Here is a 14,621-nt window from a genome sequence, read left to right as displayed (position 1 = left end):
CCCATTGTATCCAGGGCAGGGAATTCCTGATTTAAAACATCTCTTGCATCCAGGTCGCAACGAGTCACAGACTAAGCGGCGTCGGCGACATTCCCAACAGTGGGTTTTTTCTCTTCCCATATCATTTGTGACGATGCGTCCGGATAAGGGTGTCCGTCAAAAACTACCCCTCCTCCAGGTTCTCGACAGGCAAAGACAAAGAAACGCCGAGATCTCCGTCTGCTCTCATGGATTCCATGAACTGTGGTCAAGTCTCTGCGAGGAACGCGTACCGATTTGAGAAACGAATACTACAAGTATGTACTTTGTAACTAATCAGCATCGTCAAATGAAGCTATTCAAGTATTCAATGCTTAACTTGCTGCCTGGCTCCAATTTCGGGTTCTCGAGTCCCGCCACTAACCCAAAACAACAAGGCCGAAGCGGCTTGGCCAAAATACACTCCTATTTAGGCTCAAGTGGCAGTTTATCGAAACTACTCGCAGAGACCCTCACTCAAGCATGTTACAATCTCAATAGTAACAATGATGCTGCCTGCCGCAAAGTCAACGGGACCGTTACAGGAGAAGATCTCTTCTCACTAGGCCGCACCTATCATCCAAGGAAGAATATGGACACCTAATCGAATAGTACCCACCGGATAGGCAGGGCATCCTTAATACTATGTTGAACGACGTTACCAAGCGCGGCGACACTCCACCACGGTTTGTGCTGAAGCCCCAATGCCCATCTAAGCCACCTATTACTCTTCTACGGAGCTTGACATGGAACGATGAAAATTATTATCCAAAATTGGGAAGGCTATCGTAGCAGAGCCCCATTTGTGAAAGTACTACAGTAGCAAGATGAAGCACCAAGGCGATAAACTCGGTAGATTTTGCGAAAATCACATCGACGCAAGATTGTCGCAAGTACCACTCGCGGGAGGCTATAAGAAAGTCTTCACGTCCTTTTCAGAGAATGTACCCATCCTGTTCCCACAACCTCCAACCCACAGCGAACACAGTGAAGCAGTCGACAAAACTGCTTCCATTCTCATTTTACAGGGAGAGTGGCCTATTTGAGCCATAACTATCTACAATGTCAAGTGGCGAGCCCAGTCAGTCCTTCGATACATCGTCTGGTGCTACCTTTTACTGACATGCAGCAGTTTTGATGAGCCTTTACGTCTATGCTCCCAACAAAGTCGCGCCAATTGTCTTCACAGTCGCTTACGGTATTTCGGCCATCGGCCATGTCTGGCAATGCTAGTGAGTCGAATATCCTGTGCTCGCCTTCGTCAAGAATCGGTTAATAATCTCTGTTCAGCTATTACAAATGCTTTAAAGTTGTTGGGCTCCAACCCCTTTGCGCGGTTCTGTTTACCGCAGGTTATGCCATGAGAGAATATGGAGCCTACAATTACTTATACAGTACCCCAAACCTGATCGTCTTCATTATGAGCCAGGTCTTCATATATGTCTCACCGTAAGTAAAATCTAGAGTGCGACCATGCCATCCCTGCTAATAGGAAGCTTTGTGCTGTACTTAGTCCACTGCTTGAACTTGCGAATTATCATGTCCTCGGTCGCATATTCCACTATGTCCCTCATCTATCACCATTCCCTCCAGGGAAAGTTCTCAGAGTATTTGGTGCCTTCATGGCCGTTGTCGAGGCTTTAAACTCTCTAGGCGTCTCCTTATCCTCGAATCCATCCTCCTCCCACACTACGCAAGAATTAGGCAGTCGCCTGAACACAGCAGCGCTCTCGATGCAGCTGGCAGCTATCCTCACCTTTGTCGCTCTTGCCAGCATCTTCCATCTTCGTTGTTACAGGAACAAAATCCTGGTGAGAGCTGTCAGGACGCCTCTGAACACGCTCTATGTTAGCATGGCTTTGATATTTGTCCGATGCATCTATCGGCTAGTAGAGCATTTAGGTGCGACGACTGTGGACCTCAGCGATCTCGAAAGTCTCAGGAAACTGACACCAATCCTGAGATATGAGTGGTATTTCTATCTGTTTGAGGCCACCCTTATGCTCATCAACTCTGCCATCTGGAACATATGGAACCCCGGCCGGTATCTTCCTCAAAACTATCACGTTTACCTCGCACGAGATGGCAGGACTGAAGTACAAGCAAATGTCAAGCCTGATGACAGGTCACTGTTACTCAAAATCCTATCGATCTTCACTTTTGGTTTGCTGTTTCGTGCAGATTCGACCGCCCACCCCACTAACGAGCAACAATGTGGAAATACAGATCCCGGATTACAAGGAAGCTACACGGTCGATGACAGGCCTCTAATGCAAAAGATGATATGGATTTTGAGCTTCGGTATTTTGTTCCGTCCAAGACTACAACGTCGAACTACTGAGGAGCTCAGGCTTTATCCTGTTCGAAGCCGTGAGGTCGTGGCCCCAGCTTGAGACATGTGGAAACAGCTCACCATAGGTATCCTCGCACGAATAAGACATGGACAAATTCAATTGCATTGGGTCCAGACCCACGCCAAAAACCTTGGGAATCCCTGGTCAGTACATTACTTCTGAGCCAACACTCATACCTGAAGCAAACCAAATTCTATAACTCCCGAAAGGTTTCCCGGCATCGAATACAATACGCAATATTTGACGGGATGTATCCTACCTGAAACATTTATGGTATAATCATCCTAGTGTCTCTTGTTCGCAAGGCACATCAATGGTCCTTCCATTTCCGAAATTCCCACATTCGCCGTCACAATCTTCTGCTTGGGGTCCACCATTTCCAATTGATAGTTTTTGAGTAATGTTGTAAGCACCTTAAGTATGCTTGTCATAGCCATGTTGCGACCAATACACATGCGATGTCCAACGCCAAAAGGCCCCAACCTCCTTTTGGAATCTTCTTTTTCCGGACCAAGGAAGCGACTGGGATCGAATTTGAACGTGTCTGCACCCCATAAAGCTGGATTATGATGCACAACGTGATTCAAGCTGAAGACGGCGGTCTGGAAATCGAGGGATGTCAGCATTTTGATATGTTCGGGAGCAGAATCAATGGGTAGGCCTCACATCTTTTGGTACCCAATGCCCATCTATTTCGGCTCCCGTAGGTGAGGTCACACTTCGAGGCAGAGTCATAGTGAAGACAGAATTGATTCGAAAACTTTCGTTGATGCAGGCCGTGGAATATGGGATCCGCTGCTCAAGACCGGAGATACCAATTGCTTGTCCAGGAACAGCAACGATGTTCGAATCGATCTCAGCAACAACGTTATCCAAAATCTCAGAATTTTGAAGTAAACGCGCGAATAATAGCGTCAATGTTCCGGCAGTCGTGTGAGCACCAGCGACGCTTGTATCGTATCAGCAAGAGTCTAGAGCTTTCAGATAGACTTACATCATAGCAAAAGCCTCGGTGTTTATGTCAATCTCCGTGAGTTTTGCACCTGTTACAGGATCCACCGCATTGATCAGCGACGTGAGTAGGTCCTTCCGCCCGTTGACCTTCTCATCGAGCCGTCGTCTTACGCACTGCGCAGTAAGACTTTTCAATTGTGCGCGAGCTCTGAACAGCCTCCTTAACCACGGAAGAGGGGTCCATGCTGCCGCAGCTCTCAGATACGGCAACATCTCGGGCATCATTCCCATCAGGCACGCCAGGAAGACATGGTCGTTGATAGGCGGCAGCTTTTCAGGTTTTTGGTCCACTTGTGCATTGAAGCTTTGGCTGAAAGCAAGGTCGCCGAGAACATCGAGCATGTAAAAGGCGAAGAATTCTTTAAGATCAAATGCTTCGCCAGTCTTTGCCTGGCCCTCGAGAACTTCCAACAGCTTTTCGATATGTCTGTCGATATATTCTTCCATGTCTTTGACCGACTGCATTGAGAACCCATGGGCTAATTGCCGACGGCGTATCGCGTGTATCTATGCTGCGCGTGAGTATATTATCACCGGATTTGCTGATAGCTGCTTACATCTTCATCTCTTGTTCCAAAAAGATTCGGATTGAACGTGGTAAAGCCCTCGTAGAACCCCGTCTTCGGCATATCCCGCCCAGCCTTGTATATTTGAGTAACAGCTTCTGCAGAATTGAAAGATAGATCATTTGGACCAACTCGCACAACGCTTCCGTATTTCTGGTGTACCTTTATCAAATTGTCAGGCAGGTGTGATGTCCATAATTGATACACTTTCCAAAAGTTGGTGAAAGATGCAACGAAGGGACCAGGGTATCGCGAGAGCGGATGAATGTAGCGATAGTATGAGATGTATGCCACGCAATACAGAACGAAGAAAGAGCCAAGTGTGAGAAAGATATAGCTGGAATCGACTTTGATGATCGCTGGTGAAGTTTGAGCTAGCATGGTTGCTGCCAGGATGCCACACTGGGAGGGAAGTCAAATGTCAAGTTATCGACCAGGGTTTCTTATCGACAGTGAGTTCGCGCCCCTATTCAGCATAGACATAAGTAGACAATAAGCCAGTACCCCTTGCGCACGATAGCATAAGCATGAGGTTAGTGGAGGTCATATTTCACCCTGGGGGTCCTCGAGACTTTGACATAAGCAAGCAGATCGGGGAACAGTATTTTTGAAGTTCAACACCTCATCTGACTACCTGTCAATCAAATGAACCTCTCTGAGGGCTCGCGCACATGAGTCAGACTCCATGTCAGATAGTGCATAGCGTTAAGCCTCGAAAGCGCAAAGTTCGTCATCCTCCACAGTCTAACCCTTGAAGTTTTGTTATTTGCACCAATCAAACATGGTATTAGTGGTGATGATTCTCGATTGTTTAGTCGAGCTTAGTGTTGCATCCTGAAGGTCGGGAGGAAATGCAATGGTAGAGGCAGCAAAATCGGACTTGTGCTACAGCATCATGCAAATCTTGCCACCCCGTTTCTGGCGGCATTTGGCCTGATTGTTTAACCAATTGGATTGATACTCGGCAAATCTTCCATTTGTCACTACCATGTGGCCTACCTTGGGGAATGAACTGCCCCGATTTGGTTCAGTGCACATGCATCCTCGTAAATCATCCCAATATGGTCTCTTAACCATTGGAAGTCATCGGTTTGGTCGTCGGATGACGCACTGCATATTGTTGCAACTCAAACATAAGATATACCTTCACCTACAAGAGGTTTGAGGTAGCTGTTCCCCCTCTAAACTTTCTGCAGGACCTCTAGCTTGCTTGGTGCAGGCACAACTCAGCTTTGATGTTTGTCGTGGAAGCATAGATAGGGTCTTCTGATCATCCAAGAACTGTTTATTAGAGTTGCGTTGACATCAATTCTTCATGACGGAGTCTCCACCACCTCGTGCGCGGTGTACGGGGCTCTTTCGGATCCTCTCATCGCCTGGGCGGCCTGGGTAAAGAATGAATCAATCCTCAGTGCAACTGGCCTAATCAAGGGCACGGACTCTTCGTCAACAAGTTCTCGAATTCTTTGGAGCGATTCATGGAATTGTTCAAGAAGTCGATAAGTCTCACGAACCTGCCATGGATTCGAAGAGAGGAGAAATAAGTATATCAGAAAGTTCCCAGCTAGAATGAACTGCGAGCGCCCGTCTGCAAGAAGTCATGTTACTTGGCTGACCAGAAACGGAGGGGTTTGAGGACTCACGTCGACCCCAAAACGATTGAAGGGATTGGAGCGTTATCTCGTTGGTGAACGCCAAGAAAAGACCAGCCAGTTCAATGGATGACTTAAAGTATCGATGAAGAGAGGATTGCGGATCATTTTTGGCAGCCGCGGAGGCTGGCGACATCAAAGCCCGATGAAGTAGAACTTGGGTCGCAAAGTACGCAAGATGTAGAGGACCTAGCTTGGCATCAGAATTGGAGCTCTAATCTTGTGGTATATGAGTATCATGAACTCACAATTGTTAAAGATTCCATGCTTGTTTACAGAGTAAGTCGTGGTCACGCACTGTGGAATGAGAGAGTGCCAGGAACTGAGCTGGGATTGAATCTCTAAAAGTTTGATTTCTTGATAAGAAGGATCTTGCGATGCGGATTGATAAGACTGGTCAGAACTGCTCCAAGGATTAGTTGCGTATCAGAATGTGCGATGATCAAGTTCTTCTCACAAAGATTCACGGAGTAAATTCCCAAGTATTCGGGTGAGTTTTACGAGCTCAAGAAATCGAGCCGCCGTAGAAACATCAAATCCTACACTTGAGATATCAACCATATCACAGAGATCTTCGGGGACATCTTCGTCAAACCTCAAGTCTTCCATATCTAGATTTGAGGTGGCGTAGGAGTCCGTGTGAATATGCGGAGGATTGCCATGCGAAACTGACGCCCAAGCATCTGTGACATAGGTCGCCCACCATAGCTTCTTCCGTAGACTCTTCTCCCATGGCGCCAACTTCCACTGAGACGGGTCACGGTGCAGACCTATCATCTGTGCACAAGCGACCGCTTGAGCAGAGAGCATCCACGTCCTTGGCGTCTCGAATATGCCATTACCAGCCGCTCTTTCATGCAGCATCAACAGGCATGCCTGCATTTTCCACAAGTTAGGGGCTTCAAGTTCTTTGTCCAGTGAAATCTGTGCAGCTTGAAACAACTCATGTTGTTCGAAAGGTCGAGTTATTAGGTTAAGGGTGGGATCATGGTCCCAAAATGCAGCTCCCAGTCCATATACGACTCCTCTAAGTGAGGTCGGAATACTTAACCTGTCCTCCTTGTATGCTCGGAGGAATCGCACCTTGGAAACTACGCAGTACACCGGGTGAACATATTTGAAGAAGAGCCGGACAAGGCTGGGGCCATGATGTTGAACTTTGGACTCAATTCTCTGGGAAGATTCTTCTTTGAGAGCATTGTCGTATGGCATGAATAAGTCGCTTAGGATGTAAAAATGAAGTGGCGGAGCTCCTTGCCTAGCATCTCCCGGATGCACCTTGATTATGTCGCCGGCAACGCGGTTTCTTTCGTTGATGATTACGGAGCGGTAAGTCGCTAAGAGATTGGTATCTTGCTCAGCAGATAGTCCCATGGAATGTGCTGTCTGATTGTTATTGTCCTCGAGGGTGTAGATTTGGGGTTCGCCAGCACGTCCATCGCTTCGACTTGGCGTTCTCGGAAAAAGGTTCACAAATTCGTCGCGCATCCTCATCTGTTCCATAATAGGGACAGGAGAGAGGAGTGTGTTTTCAATGGTGCTAGTAGGGCTAATATGTTGATGAAAAATTGGGCTGTCCTCAAGTATAGGGTCCAGTGGAATGTCCTGTGAAATGGCAAGCTCGACCTCCTCATCCGCTGGCGGAGGACTGGATAAATGAGGTGCTTTCGGAAACTCGAGCGAGGATTTGCAATCCAGTCCTCTTATTCTGCAAAACAAGCCTTGAGGCTTGATATGAGTGCTCGAGGTCCTCTTCGTTCATAACGAATCACTCACAAGGCGGGCTGTCCTCAATCACACAAGCAGTCTTCCGCTTTCGACACACATCGCATGGTCGACTCTTGCGGCCCCTCCACTGCCTGGACTTGCCAAATTCACTCTGAATCTTGAAGCGTCGCTTCTTCTGGGGTTGGTTGGGAGACTCCTGTGACATCTTAAAGACAATGCAAAAACAAGAGGGGTTTCTGTTGCGGATATTCAGTGATTGTAAAACAAAATAGTGATGAACAGAGTAATGATTGTTGGTCGTAAATTAGATGGAGCTCGGCTACCTATCCGGCGTGAGAAGGCCAAAGGTTTGTAAAGGATCATGATGTTATAAAGTCGAGTTGAAGGACGACCGAGGTAGGGTAGAAGACTAATCCCTACAGCCTCTTGGCGCATCCCCTAGAAGTGCCTAGGTTGTGGTTATCATAGTCTTATCATATCCCCACAGTCTATCCGAGACAATGCATGCGCTAACTAGAGGGCGAGCAAATAGCACCTCTATCAAAAGAGTGTATTCTGCGTTAGTTAATACTAGTATCTACTTGGGCGGATAGTCTCCATTGAGTTGTGTCAGGATCCCCGTCAATCATAGCAACGAACGAATCTTCTGTTACTCATATGAAGCAGCAATAAGCGGCTAGCACTACATCGCGTATCGGCCCTCAATTACATGATAGCAGGCGCACAACTTATCACGCAGACAAGCTGGTCACAGCCGTATGCTTATCAGCACTGGCTTCAAGTTCCTTCTGGCTCTCAATTGAAGTCTCTTCGCCTACGCCGTATAGAACTCCACCGTCCACAAATGGTGCCTCTTCACCAAGCCCTGGAGGTGGGAAGCACCAATTCAGTGTCCAGAAAACCACGAAGCTGATTGTGAGACCGATGATGAATGTTAAGTTGTAGAGGCGAATCCAACCCACAAAACCCCGGTCTGTGATACTGTTCACTGTGCCGACCAGACCAGCTAGAATGGAAATATTAGATTGTATCCATACTACTTCGTGGGGTTTCTTACGTAGAAGAGGCCAGACACCAGCGAGAAAACTGACGATTGCGCGCCAGTTGACACCTTTATTGAACCAGTAGATTGATGAGCTTGTGCCGTTGTATAGATCATTCACCTTCAGCTTGGCCTTTCGGATAACATGGTAATCTGCTAGCATAATTCCACTGACAAAGGATGTAAGCAATCAAGACTTTTGCAACTCAGGAGATTGCTTACGTCGCGGGTGCCATGAAGACACCAAATCCTGATAGAACCTTGAGGAACCTGTCGGCTGTACTCACTAGCTGCCAGGGCTGACATGCGATGCCGATAATCGCCATAATGTAGCTTCCTCGGACAATATTGATATATTTCGGACACAAGCCGGCCATGTCCATTCCGGTCGACACCGAATTCAGAACCACAGATATCTGGATCACTTAGTCAAGACTCAAAGGATTTGCAGGTGAATTCACTTGAGTTGACTTACCGCGAGCTGCGAGCTGACCAGTCCCAAGCTAGCGAAGAATACACCGGCTCGAGAACGAGGGCTGGAATGGTATTCCTCCTGAAGTTCTGCGAGCAAATAGATTGGGTTCCATATAATTTCACCCAGGACATCTTTGGCAGCACTTGTGACAATGATGCCGATTATTGCAGTGACGGAAATGGTTATCGGAGCAGCAATCAACTGTGACAAAGTCGGGGCGAATTTTCGATTTGCATAACGCGTCCAATCAGACTGGCCGAGAGTCCCAGCACCCCATGCACCCAGAATTGCTACAACATAATGAGGAAACTGAACACAGAAATCGAAGTACGAACGTACCTGTGATGCCAAACATGAATGCCCAACCCACGTTCTCCGTGCTACCGGGTTCATGAAACATACTACCGGGACCACCAGCGTGGTGTACAGACCTAAGATTTGTTAGAAAGTATGATATACTGATGTATCACATGTGTACCCACCATATCAATATGCCGATACAAGAACTTCCGAAAAGGACGAAAGAAATTGCAAAGGGAATTTGAAGACGTTCGGGCGGAACCAAGACGAGCGGGATGAAAGCAGCCATCCAAATGATCAGGCCGATGAAATCGTTTGTCAGTAGGTGAGAGCTCTCGGAAAAGTAGTTCTTCATGTGAGCAAAGCCTTCGTAAAGTGTCAGCCATGAGCCTCAGTCTTCCATGATTGTGGAAGTGGAGGACTCACCTGGAATTATAGCACCCCAAAGGACTCTTGTGGCCTGTCCTCCCCAGTAGGCCTGGAGACCAAACCATATGCAAGCAACAAACACTCGCAAAACAACTGGAAAATAGCTCCCTCTCATTCCCCAAGAGAAACGAGAGGAAACTGTAAATCCAATGTGATGATTTTCTCCCATCCAGCCACAAGCTACAGCAAGCAGGCCCGTGAGAACACCACCAACAATCTTGTCGAGACCATCAGCATCGTGCGTGCTAGAAAGCCTGTGCTGTACTTACCACAACGCCAATTGCCTGTGGAGGGCTCAGCCCAAATGCGAGAAGGGTACTTCCTGTCGACCATGCAGAAATACAGGAGCCTGAAACGGTCCAGTATCCTGCGACCATCTGTTAGACAAATTTCTGCTCACGTCAGTCCAAGGGTGCTGACCGAAATACCCCCAGATGCCCCAGGTTCGTCTCTCCGGAGGCATGGGGATGAGATCCCTGTTGCACCAAGTTGTGTTTTCATAGTAAGAGTCCTGATCGATCGGGCTGTTGACGAGACAATTAGCACTTGCACCTACACAATCATCATTCTCGCGGGCCTAACTCACACTTGCAACCGCTCTTTCAATTGCTTCCACCTCGTAGCCATACTGTCGTATACTCTGCTGTCAATGGCGGCTCTGTGTGGGTTGTGGCAGGAAGAAAAGCAATGTCAGAGAAACATGTCAAGCTGGCCGTTAAAATGGAGCATGAATTATCCATACATATGTAAGTTGACCCGGACATACTTGAGGAGGCTTCGGAGATGGTGCTTATCCAGCTTGTCGTTAACCGATGTCCAAGATAAGTGATAATCAAGGAAAAGACGAGTTCGCCGATCTCGTGCGGAGCAGGTGTGAAAACTTATCGCGGACAACGATAGAAATCATGGAGTTGAGCGATCTTTGAAGTATTGGAATTTGTAGTTAAACGATAGGCTGGCCTAGGCCCCTTAAAAGGAATAGGGAACTCTGGGCACCACTAAACGCGCATTATACTAAGTACTTGGTCATACTTGTACATCATTCATACTTGGCCTTCCCACAGCCTGCTGCAGATACTATCATGAATTTCCGATCGAGGCGTAATGAAACTGCAGGCTTCTGCTGGGGCAGATGCGGGTCCAAAAAGTAACCTTCGTGACTTTGAGCCACCCCTGCTCGATTTGCGGCGCGAGCTCACAACCAAGGCTGAGACGCAATAATTTTACATCCACACCGATCTACAAGACATAAGGGCTAAATTGGTGAAGAATAAGATACAAAAGACCCTTCTGAAGTGCGGTAGTGTATGCTCGCGATCAGAACCACGCCAATGATTAAGACTGTTTGAAAAACACCAAGAATATTCTTAACGATGGCAGCATTCAGCAACACATCAATCACATTTACTCTGAATTCTGGTGCGAAGATACCCGCTGTTGGACTTGGAACGTGGAAATCACCACCAGATGAAGTCCGAACGGCAGTCAAACATGCGCTCCAAATAGGCTACAGACATATTGATACCGCACTCAACTATCAGAACGAGGTTGAGGTTGGTCAGGGCATACGGGATTCAGGCGTACCCAGAGATCAGATTTGGGTGACAACCAAACTTGACAATCCCTGGCACCGCCGAGTTCGTGAAGGGTTCGAGAAGTCTCTAAACGACCTGGGCATCGGATATATCGATCTATATCTAATCCACTTCCCATGCTCAACAGACCCTACCGATCCAACCAAACATCTACCAGATTGGGACTTCGTCAAAACTTGGTGGGTTTTTGATGCTATTTTGTGATACTGAAATATTGTTACTGACCAGAAACGAAGGCAAGAAATGCAAAAGATCCTAGACACTGGCAAAGTGAAGAACATCGGTGTTTCTAATTTTCAAATTCGCCATCTTGAGAAACTGCTGGGCGACGTTTCCTGCAGGGTGGTGCCAGCAGTAAACCAAATTGAATTGCACCCGGGCAATCCTTCGTGAGTTGAGAATATTTTCAACTTGCGCGAGCCGAGGTGCTAATCTGCTTTATTTCTTGCAGAACGAAGTTGCTGGAGTATTGCCAGTCTAAGGGAATCCACTGCACTGCATATTCCTGCCTAGGGGGTGCTTCAGACAACCCATTGTACAAACAACCGGTACTGTCCCAGATAGCCCATGCAACTGGAAAAACTCCTGCTCAGATCTTGTAAGTGTCGAACTTTGGATACTGCGCATTATGTATATGGCTAGTCGCTAACACCATAGCAAGACTCATGTGGTCCCTGCAAAGGGGAACCAGTATCATTCCGAAAAGTGTCACTCCAACGAGAATAGAGAGTAATTTCCAGCTTGATGGCTGGGAATTGAGCAAGGATGAGATGCAGGCCCTTGATGGGATTAAAACACGTTTCAAAGTTGTGAACGACGCATGGATGCCTATCAAAGTCTTCTTTGGAGACGACGAGTAGACAAAACTGACCATATACTTTCTCTGGCTTCTGAGTCGTGCTTTGCTATCACAGTGGATGGATGGCCACCGCCTCGTGCAAAATCACCACTTCTCCAATCAACCAAGAATTTTGCAACAATATCCTAGGCATTGGTTCAATCTCAAAACTTAGATTTCAATTTGTGAACAATCACATGCCCGACTGTCGTCGCCCCTGCAGCGTGCGGCATTCGATAGGTGCATCAAGGACCGAGCAGAACCTTATAGCTAGTCATTTCCTACGTGGTAGAAGCAAATGAGTATTGAACGCTATCACGTCGGTAAACTGTGCACATTTCTATTCACGTGGCATCAAAGGGCGGATAGGAAGCGGGTTCCCTGTCAGAGAGCTCTCTGACACGGTTCAAGGAGAATAATAGGCCTTCCATGTCCAGCAGGAGGTTCAGGAGGCACGTGGATAGGCGTTATCGACACCTCCAAGACGAGATCGACTGGATCTGGATAGAGCATGCCAACGAGGACTTTCAGATCCGGAAGCGTGTTCAACCCCACTGTGAAGATCACGAGCATCTCCGCAGCCGCTTCGGACAACTTCAGATGCCATTGCTTCATCCCAAAAGTATGTGCCGACCGTTGGGTTCCGACCGAGGAGCGCCTAGCCTCCCAGCAGCTGCAGGCCTGCAACGGCTTTGGAGGGACCCCAAAGGCCCAAGGCGCCAGTATAACTGATGCCCACCGATAGGCCTAAGTTGTTGTCCGATCCTTGCCAACCAAGCTACAGATCTCGAACACCATCACCTGTCACGGTGAGTGCAGCTCTGCACTAAATAGATAAGCAACTTGAGGTGCAGAATCCATAGAAACCTCAATCTGCGATAATCTGAGGTCACACGAACGAGGCAAAATATCCTTCACCATGGCTAGTAAGGCAGAGCAACTTGCGATCCCAATCATCAACCTCGAACCACTTAGGTCTGGGACCTCAGATGAAGCTTTGGACACTGGAAAGAAAGTTTATGAGGCATTCAGAGATGTAGGGTTTGCATATATCAGAAATCATGGATTGCCTCAAGAACTCTTAGATCAGGCATTTGAATGGGTAAGTGTCACAGTTGAAAGTCCCAGCCTTGTGAGCCCCAGTATTGGGATATCTTTACTCATCGCATGATCACTAGAGTTCCAAGTTTTTCGATCTTTCACAGGCGGACAAAGACAAGGCGCCGCATCCGCCATATGGCTGGTGGCACCGGGGGTACTCCGGAGTGGGACGAGAAAAGGTTGTCCAGATGGTCTACGACAAAGAATCCATCGATGCCCTACGAAAATGTCCTGATTTCAAGGAGTCATTTGAACTCGGCCGCGAGGACGACGAGCGCACTCCCAATATCTGGTTTCCAGAGGAAGTGCTGCCCGGGTTCCGCGATTTCTTCACGAAATTCTTCGATGTCTGCTACGAGATCGAGCTGAATCTTCTCCGAGCGATCGCGCTGGGAATGTCACTTCCCGAGAACTTCTTCAAGGAGTATCACACTAAACGAGACAATCAGATTCGACTGCTGCATTATCCACCAGTCGAGGCAGAATTGCTTCGTAACGGAAGTATGGAACGGATCGCGGCGCACACGGATTTTGGTACCATGACTCTGCTCTTCCAAGACCAAGTCGGTGGTCTGGAAGTTGAAGACATCCATGAAAAGGGGAAATTCAACCCTGCGCCATTCATCCCAGGGACCATCGTGGTAAATATTGGCGATTTTCTGCAAAGATGGAGTAATGACACGCTCAAGTCGACGCTTCATCGTGTAAGGGCCCCGCCACTTGTCGAAGGAATAACAAAGGCGAGATACTCGATACCATACTTCGTCACGGCTGATCGTGACAGGACAATCGATTGTATCCCTGGTTGTGCCAGTGAGGCCAGGCCCAGCAAGTATGAACCAATCAACGCAAGAGAATATATCGAGATGCGATTGAACGCGACATATTGATGAGATACCTTTGGATTGAGATGATGCTTGGCTTGATGCAGCCAGGCTTATTCTTGTGCTTGTCGAGACGCATTGTTAGTTAGAGTATTCTCCTCCAGTTCGGAGCTCGAAACTGTAGTCCCCGAAAATGTCTCCAATTTCGATATTTTGATACTTTGATACTGTTATACTTTGATACCCTGATACTCTGAATGCCGTTTCCCAATCTTAGACAAAGTTGTATCCGGCCAGCGAGTGATTCACCACAGGTCTGATGGACAGACTTTGGGAGAGAACAGGACTCAGGGCTCGGGGAGGTGCAATCCTCATAGGTCAGACACCGAGTTTGATTGTCTGATTAGGCGTCAGTTGGCCAACGAGCAAAGCGAGGTAATGAGCAGAAACAGCAGTTGTCCGACCATACAAGCCCCTGGAAATGTCGCTCAAGTCCATTCTTCGGCCAAGCATTTAATAGGTGGAAACCCGAGCTTGGAAATCCGAGCGATCGTCCACTAGATTCTAACACTCTCCTCCGATGGTCCTCGGTCTGCTTTAACATAACCCCATTCAAAAAAGATTTCTTCGATGAAATTCGCATTAGCGGGCTGGCGATAGGTGCGACTTCAACTGTGGATCATGT

The 14,621-nt window shown here is 47.7% G+C and overlaps 6 protein-coding genes across 6 annotated transcripts; 3 read left to right on the top strand and 3 right to left on the bottom strand.

Moving 5' to 3' along the window:
* Positions 1–1,080: 1,080 nt before the first annotated feature.
* Positions 1,081–2,411, top strand: LTR84_012223 (uncharacterized protein; the record flags this gene model as incomplete). The annotated part of the gene is made up of 4 exons (XM_064855747.1): positions 1,081–1,099; positions 1,148–1,250; positions 1,309–1,467; positions 1,532–2,411. The coding sequence occupies 4 exons, from the start codon at positions 1,081–1,083 to the stop codon at positions 2,409–2,411; spliced, it is 1,161 nt and encodes a 386-aa protein (XP_064708407.1).
* Positions 2,412–2,656: 245 nt separating this feature from the next.
* On the bottom strand, positions 2,657–4,333 carry LTR84_012222 (uncharacterized protein; the record flags this gene model as incomplete). The annotated part of the gene is made up of 4 exons (XM_064855746.1): positions 2,657–2,974; positions 3,039–3,321; positions 3,367–3,893; positions 3,944–4,333. The coding sequence occupies 4 exons, from the start codon at positions 4,331–4,333 to the stop codon at positions 2,657–2,659; spliced, it is 1,518 nt and encodes a 505-aa protein (XP_064708406.1).
* Positions 4,334–6,057: 1,724 nt separating this feature from the next.
* On the bottom strand, positions 6,058–7,537 carry LTR84_012221 (uncharacterized protein; the record flags this gene model as incomplete). Its single annotated transcript, XM_064855745.1, has 2 exons — positions 6,058–7,241; positions 7,381–7,537. The coding sequence occupies 2 exons, from the start codon at positions 7,535–7,537 to the stop codon at positions 6,058–6,060; spliced, it is 1,341 nt and encodes a 446-aa protein (XP_064708405.1).
* Positions 7,538–8,063: 526 nt separating this feature from the next.
* On the bottom strand, positions 8,064–10,205 carry LTR84_012220 (uncharacterized protein; the record flags this gene model as incomplete). The annotated part of the gene is made up of 10 exons (XM_064855744.1): positions 8,064–8,338; positions 8,390–8,544; positions 8,597–8,790; positions 8,850–9,139; positions 9,189–9,280; positions 9,332–9,515; positions 9,576–9,627; positions 9,848–9,945; positions 9,999–10,102; positions 10,165–10,205. 10 exons carry the CDS (start codon positions 10,203–10,205, stop codon positions 8,064–8,066), a joined length of 1,485 nt encoding a protein of 494 aa, XP_064708404.1.
* Positions 10,206–10,951: 746 nt separating this feature from the next.
* LTR84_012219 (uncharacterized protein) lies at positions 10,952–12,033 on the top strand (the record flags this gene model as incomplete). The annotated part of the gene is made up of 4 exons (XM_064855743.1): positions 10,952–11,352; positions 11,410–11,562; positions 11,625–11,771; positions 11,835–12,033. 4 exons carry the CDS (start codon positions 10,952–10,954, stop codon positions 12,031–12,033), a joined length of 900 nt encoding a protein of 299 aa, XP_064708403.1.
* Positions 12,034–12,930: 897 nt separating this feature from the next.
* Positions 12,931–14,002, top strand: LTR84_012218 (uncharacterized protein; the record flags this gene model as incomplete). Its single annotated transcript, XM_064855742.1, has 2 exons — positions 12,931–13,113; positions 13,190–14,002. The coding sequence occupies 2 exons, from the start codon at positions 12,931–12,933 to the stop codon at positions 14,000–14,002; spliced, it is 996 nt and encodes a 331-aa protein (XP_064708402.1).
* Between the last annotated feature and the right edge of the window lie 619 nt (positions 14,003–14,621).

The sequence above is a fragment of the Exophiala bonariae genome (genome assembly GCF_035927105.1).
Source record: "Exophiala bonariae strain CCFEE 5792 chromosome Unknown scaffold_7, whole genome shotgun sequence".
Classification (NCBI taxonomy): Eukaryota; Fungi; Ascomycota; class Eurotiomycetes; order Chaetothyriales; family Herpotrichiellaceae; genus Exophiala; species Exophiala bonariae.
The sequence above is the reverse complement of the archived record's forward strand: the minus strand, read 5'-3'. Positions and strand labels throughout refer to the sequence as shown.